The sequence below is a fragment of the Bombus pascuorum genome, chromosome 10, assembly GCF_905332965.1.
Source record: "Bombus pascuorum chromosome 10, iyBomPasc1.1, whole genome shotgun sequence".
Lineage (NCBI taxonomy): Eukaryota > Metazoa > Arthropoda > Insecta > Hymenoptera > Apidae > Bombus > Bombus pascuorum.
In genome coordinates, this window is record NC_083497.1 from 12857057 (window position 1) to 12879282 (window position 22226).

Genomic DNA, 22226 nt, shown 5'->3' on the forward strand with positions numbered 1-22226 from the left:
ACTGCCGCCATTTTACCGATGCCCTGGCTGCCAATATGACGCAGAAAAATAAAAGTCGAGTTTGTGCCGGAAAGCTCTTAGGGAAAGAGACAGCCACGGACTCGAGATACGTTCTGAAAATTCAATTCACACCGTCTTCCGTTTCTTACCCTCGTTTCTGCATCGACCACCCCCTTTGCTCTCGTTTTTGTATTTCCTTCGTTTGCCGTGTGTCGCTGCTCGCGCGAACTGGAAATTGCGCTTGGGGGATGATTTCGTTTAGGAATCGATGGGTGAACGAGACGCGAACGAACCAAGCTAGTACTGGGATGAGTATCAACCACATTTTGTTTCTTTTCTTTTGAGGAATAAATATGTTTATATATTTAAGGGCGTTAAGGGTTGTTTCGTAGTTTTATTGGTTGCGTTTTTGATATATCGATTGTCTTTGATTATTTTCATTGGTATCGACCGTCTCCCTGAAGATATTAACGAATCAAGTGATTGTATATCATCGTATTGTATTAAATAACAGATACGTTGCGATACGTGTGATTTTCCAGCGTAAAATTTGGATTTCAATGTGCAAGGAAAGTTTAAGTAATTTCTCTCATTAATTGACTAGCGACACTTTCTCCACATCGAGGTAGAAATTTCATGCCGAGAACGCTGTCTGAAATGGACGAATTAATTTATCTTGTTAATGAGCTGCAGACAAGTTTCGGAATTATTACTACTCGCAGAGTTATTAGTCTCATTTAGAACATGAATCTGCAAGAGCTGGTATTACAATTTCACACGAAAGCCACGCAGAACAAATCAGTATTAATTTCAAAATTTGAAAGATAAAACTTCCTCTTCTAGGCTTATGGGAGCTCAAGGTTTTCCAAAAGAAGTACGTCGTCGGAATTTTTAGAAAATTGTTAAAAGTACAAACCTTTTACTCTACAGTTCGTTCTCATCTCGCTAACGGGAAAAAATTATTTGCTGAATTATTATTTTACCGTGTTTACTTTGTTTTTCAGGCGGCGGTGTGCTTGTTGCTCCCCGGGAACAAGATCCGAGCGCTCCTGGAGAGATGGGAAGACCCGTAATTTTGCCAACGAATTTGACTGCCGAAACTAAAAAACTCGTCGACGACGGGTGGCTAAACAACGCGTTCAATCAGTACGTTAGCGACCTGATTTCCGTTCATAGAACACTGCCTGACCCTCGGGATCCATGGTAAGTCGAACCATCCTGCGTGTTAATTTTCTTCCAACCTTTGCAATATTTTTTGTAACGTGTATTTCATACGTTTGTTAAAACATAAAAAATATTGGAAATTACAGAAAGACGCGATGCCGTGTTTTAGTATATTTCTGAGGATCGTAGTACGATATATCTTACTATACTCGAGTGAAATTTATTAAGATTGAATTTTTTATAGTGATTTTTAATACTGCATTTCTTCGCGATATAGAGCAGAGTACGGGGCAAGGGAAAAGTTATTCTGTAAATTTCGTGGATTTATAGGAATAATATTTTGTAATGGTTCATAAAGTTTGCGACCGTGTACATCCAATAAATACACGTAACTCGACGATAACATTTTATTGAAATTAGTCGCATCACATGTTAATAGACTGATAAGGAGATATGTATTAACCAAAGAGGATCTTTTTGATGTTTGTTCGTAATGGTATGAAAAAGATTTAGGATGTTAATTTGTATTTGAGAAACGAAGGCTCTTTGAAGATTTAGTTAGATCTCGGTTAGGTAAGGTTTAGCATTTTTAATTCTGGAACGAAACGTCCTTGTGACATCTTAGTGAAGATCTTTCGGAGTCTTCGCTTTTTACGCCCTCGCTTCTTAAAAGAATTTTCTTTATAGAAAGAATCTCTTCTCATTTAAGAACTCCGTCTCCTGGCAATAACAAACAATAACAGAATTGATCCGCTTAAAAGATAATATCGGAGATGCTATAAATATCGAGCTCTCTAAGACTCCACGTGATCACGGAAATACGTTCATAATTGCCGCAAACAACACAATTTTCTCATAATATTAATTTCACCGCGTGGAATTATTTTTCCATTTTTTAATTCACCAACAACAAGCGTATAATCAGTTGATAGTGACGGCAGTAGAAAAACGCAGTAAGATATAAATTTCGAAATTAAATAACAAATTACATTTGATAGAACTTGGAGGAAAATAATCCGATAATAGAATTAACTTCGACGACGTATTATTGTTGAATTCTTGGCGGACAAGTCGAGTCAACAGAGTTTTCGTTTCCTTAATATTTCAACGGATCTTAAAATTACAGTCGTATCCCAAAGGGAGCGCGGTGCCAGTCGAGGGAATCTCGGAAAACACGAGATAATTTAGCGCGGACGAACGCAACGGGATTAAAGTTGTTCCTTCGTTATTATTTAATTAAATTAGCCAGCGATACGGTTTAGTTCGAGCTATGTCAGACATCGTATTTTACCGTTGAGCAAAGTTTTCTCCTACGCGACGGTCCGAATGAAATACGAAAAGGATTCTCCAAGGTTTTTCGGGGGTTGAATAACGTAATAAAGGGAAAGTACATGTACGTCGCGCCTTATTCGCGTTCCGAGCAAAAGAGGGTAGCCTCCTCCTCCCCATTTGTATGTTTCGAAACGTCCTCGTAACGAGACGTTATTGCAACTTCTTGTTAACAAATTGCGAGAATTACTTATTCGTTGGCGCGTGGAAAGCATTTTCAGAGACGCGGCTGAACGAACAATATACATTGCAAGTTTAAGTGAATCGTAATTGTAATTTGCTGACTAATTTGTCGCATAGCAGCGCGTAATGAGACGATAACCGAAACGAATGATTATTTGGAGATTCAATTGAACGCGATTCTAAGCAAAATTTATTTTATTAGATGCTGAATTAATTTGTGAGACGAGCCGGCACAGTTTAAAAGGAGCCGAGTTTTTATTTTCACAATTAGTACAATTATCTCCGCCTCTTCGATATGAAAAAGCCACTATAAAATACAATCTGACAAATAATAAACTAACGCAAGAGCTATTAAATTATTCGAAAGACACCTTGGAAATTAAAAGAGAAAGAAATCCGAGAAAAGGAAATAAAGGATAGAGAAGGAAGGTTTATCTATAGCGAAAGAGTTCCCTTTCCCCATAATATCGAGGCGTCAATCGGCGAACAGGAAACGTCCTCGTGGCACGTGAGATCCGTACATCACAGTCGGAAAGGTATAGAACCCTCTATATCGAGATTTGACGAAACATCAAAAACCACCGGGCGATTTATCGCTTTCGAAGTGGATTCCACGAAGCGTCGTGTGGGATCGTTCTTCATAATTTCGCCATAAATCTCGTAGCTCGACCGGACGATTTATTTTGCAAAGCAGGGAGCCTACTGGGTACGTAGGTTTATCTGCGCGACGATCAGAACCGGTGGGGTCCCCTACCGAAATATGTTCCGCGGTGATCGTAAATTCTCGGTAAAAGTTGGGTGGCTCGTGGCGGTGCTCGCAGGCGGCGGCGAATTAACTCCATGAATATTAATTACAATTTACATGATATTAACCGACATTATCAGGACACGTGGGCGAAGTTCGCGAACGGCCATTGGCGCAGGACACCGCTGCCTCGAACTAAGCCAAACGGTTTCAAACAGAAGTAACGAAGAGAGTACGCTGCTGTCGGCGAACAGGTGGCCCTGATTTGCAGCCCGTTGCATACCGTTAAGCCAATCGACGGTCGCGCTAATGTTCCACCTCGATTAGCGAGTCGATGAAATTTTGACGAAGCCAAGTTTTTCTGGGTGGAGACCGTGAAGTGCTAGAACGTGGTTTTTGGAGTGTAATATGCGATGGGAAGTTGGAAGCGTGCGGTGAAACGAGGGTAGATACGGTGTTCTGTGTTTTATGAGACTGAGCGTTCGCGTGGGTTAGGGTACATAATGTAACAAGGGATTTTCACAGCAACATTTGGCTTATTCTCTTTTTCGGTTAGGTCATGAAGGGAACGCGTTTTATTTTTAAACGAAGGATTTCGCGGTTTAAATGTTTCAAAGTTGCTAAATGAAAAAATTGAAAATTTGAGGATTCGGGGATTTTAAGGTTCGAGTGACTGAAAATGAATAAATTTAGAGATTTGTGAGTGGGAAGATTAAAAAATTTGCAAGCGTGATAATTTAAAAATTTGCATGCTCTCCCTTATCACTCATCCATACTTTCTACCTAGCGAAATGTATTCAACCTCGACCTCGATTAATGAACAAATTCACCTGAAAAGGTCCCGTTTCCGCGACCACACGATTCGTGAATATTCAATCAGCTAGCTACCGACATATTCATTAAGTCACAGGAAGAGAAAGTTTATCTGTAACAGATCGTTTAATTGATTTCACGGCTCGGCTAAGGCTCAAAGACGAATCCCCGCTTCGTCACCGGGACATGGGTTTATCGCTGCTCCTCCAGCAACTCCCTCAATTATGCAAAACGAACTCGAAAGGGTCTTTTCGTAAATAAAACGTACGAGTGTTCGGAAAAGGAGCTGCGACGAAGCCTTAAAAATCGATACGAGTGACTTTCCGTCGTGGAATAGTCAGTTCCCCGAGGAATCTTCGAATATTTGGAGAAAAATGGAAAGATGGAGAAATTGTCTTATTGGTGAGCTCGCGTCTACCATTTGCAGTTACTCGCATAACCCATCGAGCATCGTTAAGAGCAGAATAGCTTTTTAGAAATTGGACCAACTTTTTTACTCGTCATCTTGCAACTTGTAACTTGTCAAAAATACTCAAGCCGTCTGTTTCAATTCTCAAAAAGATAGTCTGTTTTAAAGAGTGTTTGATCAGTTATGTAGACAACCGTATATGTCTGTGGCGACATTAAATTAAATTAAAAATTAATAAAGCGGAATCGGTATGGTAATCGGAATAATACTTCATTTCCATACTGTAACAAACAAATGTAATAAATTTAATAACATAATTACATTCATAATTAACGCAATAGTGAACTATGAAAGAAACGCCACGTCGGAAATTTAAAATTTAAATCCAATAAACATTTCCACTGTGTAGGGACTTGGTTTATATAAATACAGAATGCAAGCATTCTTCGAACCAGTTACCGCAAAAACAAGTGGAGGAATTCACGCAGAAACGAACAACGGACAAAAACTCGAAACCGACATACCATAGTTAATTACGTGATATCTATACAAACTCGTTTCATGGTCGCGACTGTTTTGAATTTCAATATACGTTTCGACGTAGCGTGGAATAAACGCGAGTTCGTCTAGAAAATTGCGAATTTCCGTACCACTCGTTCCATCTTCTCGCGTCGTTCTTTCGTTCTGTATCTCTCTCTCTCTTTTCTCCTTCTTCTTTTTTTTTTTAATTTCAATTACATCGTGCCAAGCGAACAGCGGTTGCCGCAGTACAGTAGAAATATGCGGGGTGGCCAGAAAGAAACATGGAATTTTCTGCTGAAAAAGACCAAGCCGCGAATCGTCACGAGAGGATGAGTTCAAATGAAATTACGATTTATTTCTTCTTATTTTCTTAACTCTTCTTTCTTTCCTTGGCCAATTAATATCGTTCGATCGACGCATAGAAAATGTAAATGTTCGTTGGTATTATTCGATTACAATAGAGTACAAGGCGCGAAACTTTCATCGAAATTGCACCGTGAAATAATTGACTCGAAGTCGCGCTTAATTTAATTAGACACTTTCTCGAGATCTTCTACTAATTAATGCAATCATAATCGACAGGAGATAAGCGAAGTCTTTGCGAGGTGTGGGGGCTTTTACAAGATTAACTTTTTCTTTCAATGCCTAATAACGAAGAATTGAAATCTGTTTCGTGCTTCGCGTAGATACGGGCATCGTGTCCTTTCGCTTGTTTCAATTATACACCATTGTACGATTTTACGTCTTTGTCGTGTTAGATTTCTCAAATTTTCGAGGCGTAAAGAGAGAAGGAAGGTTTAGATATTGCGACTATAAAGGTAAAATTTTCATTTTATCTGTCTATCGTAAAACTCGAAGCTTTCAGACTTTTTCTGAATTTTTCTCTCGAAAGCTTAAACCTTCTTCAATCTTCAAATAGCCTTGCATCAGCATAAAAGTGTAATATTCAGTACCTTTACGTTATAATCAAAGTTACGATTATATTCATCGTTTACGCGATGCGACAACCGAAAGCAATCTTCTTTACTCGAATTTCATAACGTTTACCACTCTCGGAATTGTTTATTACTGCAGCCATGTGATAGGATCGCGTAGAGCTTACCATCCAGACTTTCTCTCTTGAATGACAAGTTGCTCGTCCCATTAACATCTCTCTCTTTTTCTCTGCCTTCTTCCTTCTTTCTAAGGTCGAGTCGCGCCTCTTTACCTTGCGACGTTGCAACGTGAAAAGAAAATTGGCAATGATACACGCGGATTTAGCCAGAGAGGGACAGAAAGGGAAAAAAGAGATGGCTGACTCGGTTAACGAGAAGTTATGAACACGACTCGTCCAGCAGTAATTTCGCCATTGCTAAGAACAGTTTTTATTGTTCGTACCGTAATTCTCGAGTCTGTTACGCGAGGACCTATGTACTTCGTGTTCCACTGTTGCAAGTTATCGTTGCGAAGCGGTTGTTAGCGATGTTTAATGCAGGCAGATGATCCTTCTTCTACTCTCCATTTTGCGACATTAGGCCGTCAATAATTCCGTCAAGACTCCAACTTTATGCGCAATTTTCTGCTGCCCTGTTCGAGAGTCGCTTTCATTGCGGTTGTAAAAGTTTAAATGGATAAAAAGGGAACCGAGTTCGAGAGAAAAATATACTATACTTTACGTTAATATACTTTACAAATATAAAAAAAAAAATATTAGGAATATCAATTATGCGGATTAATGTATTCGCTTAACAACTCGACTAACATTGTTCCTTTCTCGCAAAACATCTTAATCTAAATTGCTCTCAGCCAGGGGAGAGTCTGTTCATTCGACGCATGCCCAGTGTTTAGAACATTGAAAGCCTTTGCGGCCTCTTTCTCGATCATTTTATTTTCGAGGAGTAACTTCAAAGTAGCATTCATGTGGCTTCTGGCCATTTCCCTTCTTTCTGCTTTGAAATTTCAGATATTTTTCTGCGGAGAAGCTAAGAGAAAAATTAAACGAACCTGCCCTAATTTAATTGCAGTTGTCGATAGATCGAACTCAAAGATGAAAACAATTTGATCTGTAACGAAGGACGACTTTTATTAGTCGGTACTGGGCGACAAACACGTGGAAACGTTTTAAATTACAATATATACAATAATATACGAACTGGATTGGTAATTACACTTAATAGACTAGAATACACAATAGAAAAAAATCATTTCCTTATCCGAAAAACAGAATCTAGAAAAGAACTGTTTTCGTTCGGAATATCAACGTGTACGTTTTGAACATAACAGCGTACGTGTCAGAAGAGCGAAAACAATGGAATAAATAGCATGGTTTCGAAATATGTTACACAGAATTGTTATATTTGTTTGTTTATTCAAATAAAATGCTAATATCTGGTTTAAAAAAGCAACAACAAATTTTGCTTGGCATTGTATTCCATTTGCCACTATACAATTGTCCTCTGTATATATTCTTCCTTTTTCTTTTCAATGTATTATTCTACTCTTGCAAACTGCATATTCATTAGAAAAGAAAGTACACGAAAAGAAAAAACAACAAACGAGCTGCATTGCATAGTAGGAAACGCAGCGAACGATAATATGTTTCAAAGTTACACGTGTTTTTCAACGGTTGGATCAGCTCTGACGACGCTGTTTTCATTCGAGAGCATGTACGATCGTACGCAAACTAAATAAACTGTGCGTCGGCCTCTTGGTAATTGAAAAATATCGGCGTCTCGACGTTTCGCGAACCGGAAATCGGCCGGTTGCAGGCCGCCAGCTCTGCCGCATACTTTTTCATTACGCTTTTTCCACCTATCCCCTGGTATACGTCTCGCCGGGACTAAATTACGTGCACGGCCGGTTGCTCGTTGCCCAGAACAAAAGGAGGATCTCACAAATGGTAGGAGATGGCCGCTGCCGGACTGGAGAAACCCAGAAATAAATAATTGAGTAGGTTATTTAAGAGCGACCCGTGAGCATGTGAGTTTTTCTTGACTCTGCAAGGTGGAAGACCGAGTGTCCTCGAGGCTCCTCGATCCTCGGACGTGAGACTCTTTCTTACTTGTTTTCTCCAAATTATTTCTCTTCTTTCCCCTTTCGATGAAAAAATTGGAATGTAAACGCGTGTAGTAAAGATATATACTAACATAGTAATGTCGTAATATCGTGCAAAAGTCTTATGAAAATTCCAAAAGTGTTAGAAAACATACGTCTAACTTTGAAACATATAAAAAGCTTATGTACATGTGTTATAAATCTAATTTATAGGAAGACTTCTCATATCGTAAAGTTAATTGAACCGGGGTACTTTCGTTTCTTGCGCAGGTAACGAGATGGTAATCGATCTCGTTGAGCGCAATTGGGAATCAATTTTCATGACGTTTTAAATTTCACTTTCGATATTTTGCAGACACACAGTGCCTTTATTTGTGTATTTTTGTAGAAATCCTTTGAAACATAGTAATAGATAAAGAAGAATGTTATAACATGTGGAAGGTACTATACGTCTCTCTTCTCTTCCATTCTCCAGCATCTTTGCTAATTTATTTCCGCTTTATTATCCTTTGATCGCGAATAATAAGCGATGTAAATGAGGCCGGAGATTAGCAACGTTGAATTCGTTACTTTGAGGTCATCGTTTGCGTTCGTTCTGCACACGCGAGTTATTGCACTTTAAAAAGGCACGCTTTTGGTAAAGATAGCTGAAGCAAAATGCTGAAATGTACATATATTGCCGAGGTAATGAGTTACTGGGAAAATAGAAAAGCAATTTTAGTCGGCAGCCGGTCGAAGAGAAACCAGTCACGACCGGAAGAAATAAGTCGGCGAGGAGACCAAATCGCTCTCGTATGCAAAACGATAGATCGAAGCCCGTTTCCCTGACCGGCTGTCATTTAATATATCGCTGACTCTGACCGTGTCGGGTCTCCTTTCTGAATCGAGTTCCTTTGCCAGAACTCCATCAAAGGAAATGTTTTCCGGTTAGATTTTCTTTCACAAACTTTTTTACTTCTTAAGCATTTGTTAAGGGTTATAAAAAATGAAGCGGGCAGATTAACGTGCCAACGTGATTAACGCTCAATATACGTATAACGAGCAGGAATGATTGATTTCTGAAGATTTTCAATGTTCAGATATTTTGGCTTAATTCGAAGGTAGAAAACAGAAATTGGGGAAGAATAAGTTCTGATAATTTGTTTATTTCGGCTCCTTAGAATCGAAGTTTTAGTAATATCGAACGATTAAGTACTTTTTATTTAGCAGAATGGTACGTAAAAGAAAGTGAAAAGTCAGTGATGTTTTAAACCAGATTTTGGGAATCGAAGCTACTCGAAATCAACAACTGTGTTTGTAAAAATTGCAAGTACGTAACTTCAAGTTCGAAATTTATCGATTTCTTTTAATTTATTTGAGTTTTACGATTAATTAAATAGCTTTACGATTAACTCCAGAAAAGTTTCATTCATCAAAGCTTTCGACTTAACAAACGATTGTACGCTATAGTAGAGACGTTGACAGCTATCCCAGAATCTTCTCAGATTTTTTTAAACGCAGAACAACCTCTTAGAGTGTAGAACGAGGCATTCGACACAACGGCAACTGGGCAAAACGAAATCAAAGTTTACGATGTAGCGTAGGATTCCTCGAACGAGAAACGGCTACGTGGAATATCGGTCCGAAAGATATTATCTTTGGAATGCGGGGTACAATATTCGAACGAGCGAGCAAGTACGGCAAAGATGAAATCCATCCGTTTGAACGTTGAACGAAAATTCAAACAGGGTGGCTCTAAATAAAGCGAAAGCCGAAACGCACAAACGGCGCGGAATTATTTGCGAGAAGCAATCGCGACTCTCGGTTCTCAATCGAGACACAGCGTGGCAAACTCAAATACACAGTTATATCGAATGTAGCGTACTTTTGTTGAGCATCGATTCGCGAAGCTCGAATTTTCATTGCGCGAAATGACAGCCATAATTTAATCCTTCATAGAAACACGTTCCTTTGGACGAATCGAAAACTGTGCAAATAAACAATAAATCTTAATCTGCGTTCTGCGAGTTCATTCGGTTTTGGTATTGACATTGTGAGAGTTTAGAAGGATTTCGGAGCGAGCTTCTGTGAAATTTCGAAAATGACGAAGAAGTAAGGTGTGGAAAGTAAATTTTTGACAAGAAAAATGTATGAGGAAATTTTGAAAAATTCTTGATGAAAGTTTGAGAGCATGTTGGTGACGATAGGAGCGAAGTTTGAAAAGAGTTTGGAAATATGTGGACAGGTTTGGCAAAGGTGTAAGCAAAATTTGTGAGACCTTTGTAACAGTTTCGAAGTATTATGGGTAGGTGATAGAAAAAAGATCTAGAAGCTGTAGAAAAGTTTGTTGGAATATTAGGATTTGGAAAAAGTCTACGAGAAAGAGGAGTTTAAAGACAAAGGAATTTTAAGAAACTTCCCAAAGTTTCTATAACTTCAAAAATAGTTGCAGGAAGCTTGGAAAAACATCCGAAATTGAATCGAAGTTGAATTGAAAAAATTACTTTCATGTTCTGAATAAATTATATTCGTTAAACAGTTCTACGTATATGTAATTTAATTAACAGTAGATGTCGATTGATAAACACGATCGGAAGTAAATTTATTCATTATCGTACGTATTATTTAATAATTCATTATAGCCTCAGTTTTATCTCTGTTTTGTAGCTTATTTTATAAAATTAATTTAATAAGCTATCTTCGTAAATTCCGCATGGCCCGCCGTAATTGGACGGAGGACGATCTTGCGTCAGTTCAAAATTGCTGGAATTGGTGTGTTTCGATCCTTCGGTTTATGCAGAAATATAACGTAATCGATCTTGTCAAGAACGCGTTTATCAATACCTTTCATTTTCATTTGCTGTTTAATAAAATTAAATTTGCGACGATCTTTTAAATTACTTATCTTACTCGAATATCATATTGATTATACAATACATGTTTATGGATATGGAAATAAGAAGAAGGATAACAAGAATATAATTTTCTAACACAACGATAAAATCAACAACAGACGTTCGAATAGAATTTGAGAAATTTCCAAGATAAAAATTAAATAACTTGAAAATATTTGACACGACAAATAGCTAAACATCGGGCATCATTAACGATAAAACTGTCTTAACTACCATGTTCGTAATATCACAAACCAAGTATCAGAGGTAAAAATTTTCTCAAAGCACGCTGTCAAGCTACAGAGGGCGAGAGACAGCGAACCTCCATCCTGAGGAGAAGCTTTCGAACAGTTGGTGGCCGGAAGAAATAAGTTGGCATGGCGGCCAAATCGCGCCGCGAATGCATAACGATCGCTGCGTGCGTCCCATTGTATGCAGCATGGAAATCCATTCGGCTGGGTCCTATTGTAGCTCATTCTACTTCCTCCGGGTCCCTGGTCCCTTCCGTCTAGAATAGTCTAGATGTTTGCCAACACTCGTGAAAATAGCCACTGCGTTCCCTATCTGTGAAGATATATTCATCCTCGAATAGACCACGTGAGAATCTACTCTGAAAACCAGAAATCCGGTAGTCACCGTCGTTTCTGACCCTCCTTTCTTCGAATAAGTTTCGGCGATCCTAATGACTCGTTTTTGACACTGGAATCGATCCGTCGCTGTTGGACTCGAAAGAAAAATCTGATTCGCTAAGGGAAAATTTGTTAATTTTTTCTTTAAGAAAGGATAAGGGTTGGTTTTATAATTGTAATTGGTCTATGAAGCGTCCGATGATTGGTTCATTTAGTTCTTTGAATTTTACAACGAATCATCAAATTACGATATCATATGAAAGATTTATAAAATTGCTGGGAAATTTCAGATTCTCTGAAACGACCTCACTTACAAGGGTATTTTATACTTATTGCATTTTCTTATTTTGTTTCATTCTTGATTCCCTTTATTCTTGAATTGTCTTCTCGTGAAACTTCCCGTCAAGAGGATTATCCTTTTCGAAATTGTAAATCCTCTTAAGCACTCGAGTTATTCATAAAACCTACAGATGTCCGAGCATTAAGGAGCGAAGGAATCCATAAAGCATTGTTCTTTCAACTTCTAAGTTGTTTCGTTAAAATCAGAATTTTTTGCCGAACAACGATCTCCAGTCACTTCCTATTTTACGATATTCTCGGTGTGGTAATCGTTGATCTAAAAATTCCAACTTCAAAAACGCCTTACACTTCTCCAAATCACCTGCAATTAAAAATATGAATAATTTCGTAATTTCTGTTTCTTCTTACAATTATTTCGCTCATTTCGTCTGAAATTTCGTCGATCTACACTCACAACGTGACTTCATCTTGTTTAATTTATCGGTTTGCCGATGCAACAAAAGTTTCTGGCAAGTACAATTCGTAAGCATCTCCATGTTTACGAATCTGCAAAGATTTATCTAGCAGTCTTCGACGTAACGTAGCGTAAATAATAATTACGCTAGTTTCGTACGCACCGCGGCTTACACTATGCGGAGCTATGTATTACCTATGGTAGGCGGGTCGATGCTGGAAGCACGGCTTGCAAGTGAAGTGGAAGTATGCAGCGAGCTCTAGCTTGCATCTGTATTTACGTAGCTTTTATCGGGTCGCTGGACGAACCTCGCTTAAAAACCAGAGTAAAGTCTGTTATGAACATCGATCTCGACCTCTTCCTTCCTTCGATTCGTTCCCAATCTGGAAATGTAAAGCGGTTAACGAGTGAAACTTCTCTGGATAGATGTTCGACGATCTGGAAAACATACAATTTACATGGCATATAAAATGTCTTAAAGTTACGTTCAATTTTTATAATCTTATCATTCAAATCGCTAAAAAATTTACAAAAAGTTCTAAAAAAGATTGTGAATTAATCTCGTATTCTTCTCGATAACAGTATGAAATAATTCAATAGTAAAAATATTGGATACTTTTACGTATAATTTCATATTTGTATAAAACAACAGCATATTTGTGAAACAAAAACGATGCATTTGAACGTATAACGAAACTAACTGGCTAAGTAGCAAATCCTGAAATGTTACGACAATAGAGGTACCGAAGCACTTAATTCTAAAATGTCAGTACTGTCAGACGGATGTTCGCAATTTTCTCTGGAACAAGGGTGAAAGAATAATTGGAAATAATTCATTCCATTGGTGTTTCTATTTAAATGAATCGTAGGCAGAATTCTATCGGCGGAAATTAGATTTCCGGAGGCAATGAGGGATAGAAAGTTTGTCAGAGAAATGGAAACTACTCGACATCGATTTCATTACGATTCTTTCTGCTGACCCGGGAAGATTTCACGGACCGAACCTTGATACTGTTATTTGGAAACTTGTTACGGTTCGATCTTGTATTGGCCATCTCTTATTACATGTACTTTCCCTCCAAAGTGGACTACCGTATCGGAATCGAACAAAATTGGTTTTTCGTTAATTCGGATACAATTTTTTTCTCCCGAAACTAATAACTCGTTTGCCTCGTGTTACGCGATTTTTACATTTTACAGTTATTTACATTTCAAATTTCCATTAATTTGTCACTTTAGTAATACAATAAATATTTTTACTCGAATACTTTTTATAGTTATCGACTGGATTTAGAAATGTCGAAATATATCGCTTGAGATTCTCTTTTTTGAAAAAGTTCAAACTTTTTATTTCACGAAGGATTTAATATAAATTCTGAAAAGAAAAATTATGTTTTAATCGTTTTGACATTTAAATCCCAGAATTTTACTGCACAATGCTCTTCCAAAACTTGTTTGTTCAAATCCATCATACATTTCCCACCCCATACAATATACAAGGATTTAGTATAGCAAAGCTAGTGGGCAGGTTGGCAATCGTAAAATTCGTACAAATAGTAGATGGACTGAAATTTCCGGGAACCGCGCCATTTCGCACTTGAAGAATTGGCGCGCGAGTACACCACGCGAGACAAATACGCGAAAAAATTAGCGTTCTCGTTAACGTGTTGTTTAGTACACATGCCGTTACACGTGCAACGTGTAATCTATTCTCTATGGTTCATTTACTTCTCTGACACAATTGTTGCATCGCAACTGGTAGATTTATAAGGCTGATTTCCACGGGGCTAGTTTTTGGGGATTGGAATTTTCATCATGTTCATCATTTCGCCCGTTGTAATTCACATTGTGACTTCAGGCAATATTTCGTCGAGTTTTTTTTCTAGTAATTCCGTTGATTGGAGACAAATGGGACTACGTTTGTTAATCGAATCATTCTTTATTGCTTTTTCGTCATAGAATCGGACTGTGTTTTTTTTATTTATACAATATAGCACTAGTTATTTTATGTTTTGGAAATATTGATATTGCTTTTGTGATTTATTATATAATACGATTCGTTTCGGATTAAATACCAGGATACGGTAACTAAGAATGAACCTAACTCTAGTAGATAACCTACAACACGATATTCCAAATTGAGGATCGAAAAAATTATAATTAGACGAACTCTTTTTTTCATGCGAAATTAGGTGCTATATGTATAATTTTAGGTCGCAGAGAAATCTAATCAAGTAATCGTACTCCAATAAGTCGATGCGTGTCTCTGCATTTAATTAAAAAAAACATATCCATGAAAGCTGGCGTTGTCTGACCAACGCCGAGCTTATCTACTGCACGAAAATCCTACCCCGTTTATTTCTCGTATGTTGCAGTTCAATCACTTTAAGCTCGTGTAAGCTGCTTTTGTATTTCCTGTTACTCGTTCGCTGTGGGTTTACCATGCACAAAATTGAGCTGACTTACAGTCGATTTCATGTAAACGCATAAATATAAACCGCAAACTGGTTCCGTGCAATCCTGTTTGAAAAATGGCTCGCGTTTGATTTCGTGCGGCAAATGGAATCTCGTTGAACCGTGTTTCAGGCTGAACGCTTTGAAACTTGATTCTCGATTAGATTCTGTTTTGTCGTTGGCGCGGACATTGCTAAAAAATTTACGAATCTCGTAAGCTCATAACATGCGAAATCCCTTTAAAATTATATCTGCAGTTTTATGAACGAAACGTAAAGTGAAGAATGGACATTTCAATTAAAAATCTAAATTTAATAGTTAATTATGGAAATCATCTTTGTCTTTTAATTTACTAGCTGTATGCAACAAAATTTTAGCGTTTCTTTTTTTTTTGCAAATTTCTTCCATATATGCATTACTGTCCGTCGAGTTTCTAATTCCATCGCCAAGAAATAGTATGGATACATTTTCGTATTTCCGCAACATTCCAAAGGTGCTGTCCGACTAAAGAATGCTTATCAATGATCGGAATAAGTGATAATTTCTCGGTGTCGATTCTGCAGAGTACTTCGCGTGCGAAAGAACTTCCCAGCGATAGCGTTGCCGTCATCATTCGTCGTGCTTATTCTTTTTTTCGCGCGGTTATTGTGACCAATCGAATTACGAAAATTGACATTTCAGATAGATCAGTACCATCCAAACAGTCGCACGAAACGGTGAACGATTATATCGATAAAAAGTAATTATACAGGAACGCTTGTGAAAAACACTAAAACTTTCGCATAAGCCTAATATATTATCTAAAAAAATGTTCAGAAAAATTTGATTAAACTCGTGCAACTATGTTTTCCTTAATTGGCTACTTAAAGTTACACGAATCATTACGTGTAATACGTTGGAGCAATTCAATTGAAATTATCGAAGGTATTTCATAATTTTTGGAGAAGGTTTGTCGAGTAAAAGTTAAAACTTAGATAGAAGTTTTTCTCGAAGATGCATCTTACGTATGCACTGATTAGTACGTCCAACTTAAATCTGTGGCAGAGTATTAATTCATCGTTTGCCGTGGAAAAGGCAAAGTATGCAGTAATTATTCAGAAAAAGTCTGAGAACTCATTTACGAGTTGCAAGTCTCATTTGCTGACCTCTCTCACAGCCCATTTCCACTTTGCTTAGTTTCTGGCGGAGCCGATCTGGTCAGAGTCACTTTTTACATCTGCTTGAATTACTTCGCCACGTTAACTTGCGCTGGAACGCGCCTCCCTCGTTACGCTTGCATAACTTCGCCCTTTTCGCGCGAAATTTGTTTGCTTGTTACTTTTGATTTATTCCTGGACAAGGGGATTGTTGGAGCGTCCAAACGAAACGCGACCTTTTGCACGTTAGATCACTTTTCAGAGCATTATTACGACCAAGAATTTTGAACGCCCAACTATTTCTGGAATAGAAATTTCTTTTTTTTACGCTTTTAATTTTCTAGAATGAACGATTTTTAGATGTCGAAGATAGAGTTACTCTATCGGAGAATTACTGCGAGTTACAGTTTCAATTTTATAATGAACAAGCATTCGTTCATGTACTAATTAAGTTGCGAACAACTTTCGTGGATTCCAACCGGTATACTAAATTAATCAGAGCTTTACCATCAAGTAGTTGAAATACGTGCTGATGTTTTACAACTATCCTGTAATTACGCTTTAAGATCGTTAGAAAATTGATATACTTCGTTAATAACTTCCACGAACATCGTGTGAGAAAGTCTACTCTTTTTCATTAATTTAAAGTCGAAAGGGGAATGTGATATTTTCATTAAAATTCTAGCAAGAGCATAAAATAGATAATTCGCGAATAAGAAAGAAGCAAAACAAATGGAGATATAATATTCAAGCGAAGAGGAAATTTATTTGCGGCTTTAATACCTTCGATCCAAGTCACAAGGCTGATGCACTCTTTCGAGCAGGTCCTGGATGCATAATGCATCCGATCCATCCTAAATCTTCTTCAATAGCGCAGTATTATTCGGCTCTAACGAACCAGTTCACCTTAATCCTCGTTACCAGCGTGGATTAAGTTAAGTGAAAGCGTCTTATCACGTTAACGATGATCGACGTTCAGAATCTTATGTCTGGATCGCTAAGTAGAGTTCTACGTATGGCGTGGGTCGTTCTTTTACGAAGAAACTCAGAGTGACAGCGAATTAACTATCGAGAATGTCTACAGAACTTTATAGTTTGTAGTATACTTTGACAGAAGGTTGCCCTATAAAAGATTCGTACCATGATGATGTCGTGTTTGAAGTCTCCTTTGTATCTTAAAAATAATTATTAATTATATGGATAAGTATATAAAGTGAATTTGAGATTGAAACGTTTTTTATTTTCTTTAAAAAATTAAAAAATTAAAAAATGTTGCAATAAGATTCGTATTTTTCCGAGTGAATGGTGGAAATGAATTCTTCGACGATGGTAACTCGATATAAATTTCCATTGCAATTTAGTTGACAAGCTTGGAAACTTGTCAGTCTGTTTTCGAGAAATTACTCGACGCGGCTGAATGTCGACTTCCTTATAAGTTAAACCTAAAACACGCCGAGTGTCTGATTTGCAGCGCTCCCCAACTTGCAGTTCTGAAGTTTCGTAGTTGCGTGTCTTTAGTTGTACTTAAGATAACGTGGAATTTTCATGCGGCGAGCAGACCTGTGAAATGTTCATTTCAGAAAATCTAATAAAGGCGCAAGTTTCTTCGCCGATCTCTTCGTTGGAAATTTTTCTACCTCTAACCAGAAACGTTTTCTATGAAAAGTATTTCTATCATTCTCTGATTTTAAATATTCCTCGTACTCTGAAAAACTTTTATTTTCCTTTATTTTATTTTCCATACCAAACGAAACAATAACAATCTGTAGAGTTACTTTTAGAAAAATCTAGTAGCGTTCGAGTACCTTCGCTTCTTCTAAATTTTCTCACACGCATCAATTGGAAAAACTCGATACGTGCAATTGAATTTAGAAAATGTCCGAGGACTTCTTCGTACTTCCTTCGTTCCTATCGATAAGGCTACTCGATTTTACTGATCGCAGACTGCTTGGAGTCGATCCACATCGAGATGAGAATCCTCACGAGACAGGGAAGATCGAGGATGCCAGCAAGGAGCAGAGTCTGTTAGTGGAGAGGTAAGAAGGGACTACTGACGAGGGTAGTTGCTATCGTCGTGATCGAACACTTGGACGTTTCGAAGCAGGATTTGTGGTCGATGAAATTATACCATGAAACTATACCACTCGATGGTAAAATATTACCCTAACTTTTGCCACTTCTGAAACAAATTGTATAAGGTGTTTCTTCTTCTTTCTTCTTTTTTTTTGTGAGAGGGATGTTTTCTCTACGCTTGACTTCTGAAGACCATCATTTAATAGCTCTCGAAAATAGAGATTTTCTATAGATTTTCAAAACATCTGGATTCGTGCAAATCGGAATTTCTTGCAAAAGATAGAGCAAAGTTTAAGTTTAGACTAAAGGTAGAGTAAAATTTATGTTACAATGAAAAGTTAACTTAAGATTGGGGTTTGGCGTAGAAAATATAATTAGGAGTGACACATTTCTCCTCGTTCTATTTTCAATCCAATCATTTAAGTTCACGACATTTAATTCGCTACCACGTGCATTAATAAGATCGTTAGAACAAGTCCTGGTAGTAACACTTAATTAAATATCGATTACTATATATCCACAGCTACTAGCAAAATTACTGGTTGTTATTATTATTATAGTTTATTATTTTAACAATTTGATTTACCTCGAGGTTGTTGATTTTCGATCACTTTCCGTTCGTCGAGCGTGCGTTAACTTATTTATTTATCTAATCCGTGGATCGAAAGCGTTGCACAAAGACTTTGCTAATGGAATCAGCCGGCGTAATTAAGTTTGCAAGACCCCTGTAATTCTATTCCCGTACGTCGGTTATCTAGAAAGCAAGCGTAGTCCTATCAGACAGGCGAAAAACTGATGATGGCGCGTGAATAAAATGCAAACAGGTTTCATTTACCTGATAAAAGATGAGACTATTTCCTGGCTGTCGTGGAAGTTCGTTTCCAACGTTGAGAAAAAAAAGTTTCGGAATACCTGGGGTATTCCTTTTCCAGCCACGGAAGGATATCACGTGAAAATTGCGATGGTTCCGTGACGCCGCCATTTGAAATTGAACTTTACGCGTTTAATACATAGCCCGGGCCCCGTCAAAACGTTGTAAATCGAAATAATACATTGTGAAAGTTTTGGTACTCTAGGAAGAAAGTTGCCGTTTCCATGGCACGGATCCCGAACAAATTTCGAAGTTGCGCCACGCAGAAAGTGGAAACGACGCGGAGCAACGTTAAATCTCAATACGAGACGTGTGATTTTTCGATCAATATGTTATTGCCTTTCGCGAGTGCTTTTTTAATTAGAGTAAATGTTTAAAAATACGAAGATTTAGAAAACGAAGGTAGAAGATAAATACAAAATAGAGTGGAACAAACTTAAATTAGACATTCGAGATAACAATTATTTTTATCGGAAATCTAATTACGTTACAATGAAAAGTTAACTTAAGATTGGAGCTTGGCGTAAAAATATAATTAGGAGTGACACATTTATCCTCGTTATACTTCCAATCCAATCATTTAAGTTCACGATATTCAATTCGCTACCACGTGCATTAATAAGATCATTAAAACAAGTCCCGGTAGCAATACTTAATTACTAGTTACCAGTGCTTGTTACCAGTAACGATAAATGTAACCATAACAAATGTTTGCCATCGATAATGATGACCGAAAATTGAAAAAACTTTTATCGTTTATAACGGTTATTCGTAATCAAAATTGTTAGGCTAGATATATTAACTTTTATACCATAACTTGTAAAATTTCTCTTATAACAGTTATGATGTCTGGCTTAAGTACAGAACTCGATCCACCAACTATTTATAACGTTGACTCTAACCAATCTAACTTGAACAAGAAACAAAAAAAGAAAAAAAAAGGTGTAGAGCAATTAATCACGAAATTAATTCACGACGGTGATGGTCTCCTTGTGGCTGGCCTTTCAACCGAATAATCCTGTACAACGAGTCTTTCGTGCTTGCATTATCACAAATTCCACGCTATTCTTCTTCTTTCCGGCGGACAACGACCGGCCCTACATCGACCCTCTTGCGCTATCCTTCAACCAAGACGCTCTCACCCTGTTCTTTTTCCAATTTCCGCGAGCGTAGCGCTGGTTTCGTCTCGTGTGCGCTCGCGAGTACGTACATCGTTGGGAATACATAAGGCTATTTGCATGGGACCGTCCTTGGCAACGTAATTTCGCGACTGTGCAATCCCATTGTCTATCGTGCCGCCTTAATTGGACGTTTCGCAGTGTAAATTCACGGGATGGCCATAGATAATCCTAATTAGACGACGTTGGGTTAATTTCGCGAGAGCCAACACGCCGAAAACCCGCTTGCATAGATAATACCGCGAGTTTTTGATGAGAAATCCACCTCGACCGCGTTGATTGCGTACTTCTTGCGACTTTCCACGCAGCTGGACATTCTTCCGTTCGAATTCCGCGAATCGCAACAGCTAGTTTCTACTTTACTACTTTTTAGTAGTTCGAAGAAACGAATAAAAAACAATTGAAAATCTCATATTAAATTGATAGTCAACCGGAGTGTTTTTCATACTATACTAATGTTAGTATACGAGTATAGTAAATCGGGAAACGAAATATTCCAGTTTTAGTTGGTGGAACTTTTTCACGTTGTAGTACATCATTTTCACTCTTTTTAGTAAAATATCTTCATTCGATGAATCGTGTTATCAATGATTTGAAAGAATAGCCACGCAAGGTTTCGCTTTCAGCGAATACACGCGGCACAATAACCTGTTATATTCTCGGATTAGAGTGGCACGCAGACACAGCTGTGAAGGTATCGTTTGCTGGGAAAAAAAGAACTTACTCTTAGTTATTTTCCGTGAAAAGGACAGATGGCGAGGAAGGTGGCATAATAACAACGCAAAACGAAGAAGAAGGAGTCATAATACTACAGTATCCACCGGAATTGCGAGAATAACAAGGAAAAGAACAGGAAGAAAAATATATCTTACACGCTCGAATAAATATTTGTCGCCACGTTATTCCAATTAACGACTCATCAGCCTTCTTCGCCATCTTGTTTTGCTCTACCTTGGTTACTTTCGTTTTCCTCATTTTCTTGGCGGGTTAAGAGACGACAAACGCGGAGAAAAACAGGAATAAAATGGAGGACTGGAGTATTACTGGGTTGATTAACCGTTTCTCGCTGGAATGTAAGAAATGAAGATGTCCAAAGGGAAAAATGGTCAAAACAAAAAGAGAGGATGAAATAAGAAATATCTTAACGAGACAGGGGACTTATTGCATGGGAGATAAAGGTAAGGGGACGAGAAGAATGACGGGAACGACGTTACAGATTGCCAGACACGCGGAATTTCGCATGAAAATGGTCCCCCGACGACGGCCCCTGTCCCGTTTTCGCCAAACAAATACCCCATTTCGCTAAATAGACACCAACGCATCCGTTTCTTTCTTTCCTTATTCGCTGTGCAATTTTTAGTTATGCAAACTCGTTATACTTCTCCTTCTTCTTCTTCTTCTTCTCCTTTCTGACATAGTCGAGCAACGTAGAAATGGATATAAAACTTGGCGAGAAGAAGGTAGAAATCTCATTTGAAAAGGAGAACGAAGAGTGGGGAGAGAAACAAGGTGGAAAAAAGGCGGTGGGGGCGTGGAAGACTGATCATTATCCAAGTGGAAAACGAAAGAACGACGCGCAGAAGTCGAGACCGTGGAAAGGAACGAATGGAACGCGAATAAGAAGGATCCTTTTGGGAGGAAACGCGTGCACGGAGAAGAAAGAAACTCGGGAAGTAGTTTTTCACCGGCGCCGACGCGTCCCTCTAGGTTTATTCATACGAATCGTTGCTTGATCTGGTAAGCCTGCACTCTGAAAAATGTTTCCACGGCTCGTTACGCGATTGAAGTTACTTCGCGATACTTCCTGATCTTTCTGTCCTTTTTTTCTCTACATTTTCAATTATAAAGAAATTTAACGAAGCGTGTGGATGTACAGTTAATCGCAAAAGCAGAAACCTTCGTATAAACCGATTACGAACATATCATGCGAACACATCATTGCAAATTATTGCTGCAAAATGTATTGCAAACCTTTTTGAAGCTCTATCGATACCATAGCAATGGTATTGATCTGCTCGCATTTACGGAGAACTTGAAGGTGTAAAAATTCAGATAATATA

General features: G+C 38.0%; 1 protein-coding gene across 4 annotated transcripts in view; it reads left to right on the forward strand.

Moving 5' to 3' along the window:
- The window catches only part of LOC132911076 (putative polypeptide N-acetylgalactosaminyltransferase 9), a 297826-nt gene that overhangs the window by 210073 nt on the left and 65527 nt on the right, over window positions 1-22226 (forward strand). For all 4 annotated transcript variants that reach the window (XM_060967466.1, XM_060967462.1, XM_060967465.1 and 1 more), the window contains one exon: window positions 1005-1203. In XM_060967466.1, the coding sequence (XP_060823449.1) occupies window positions 1005-1203 (199 nt within the window). The remainder of the gene's footprint in view (window positions 1-1004; window positions 1204-22226) is intronic.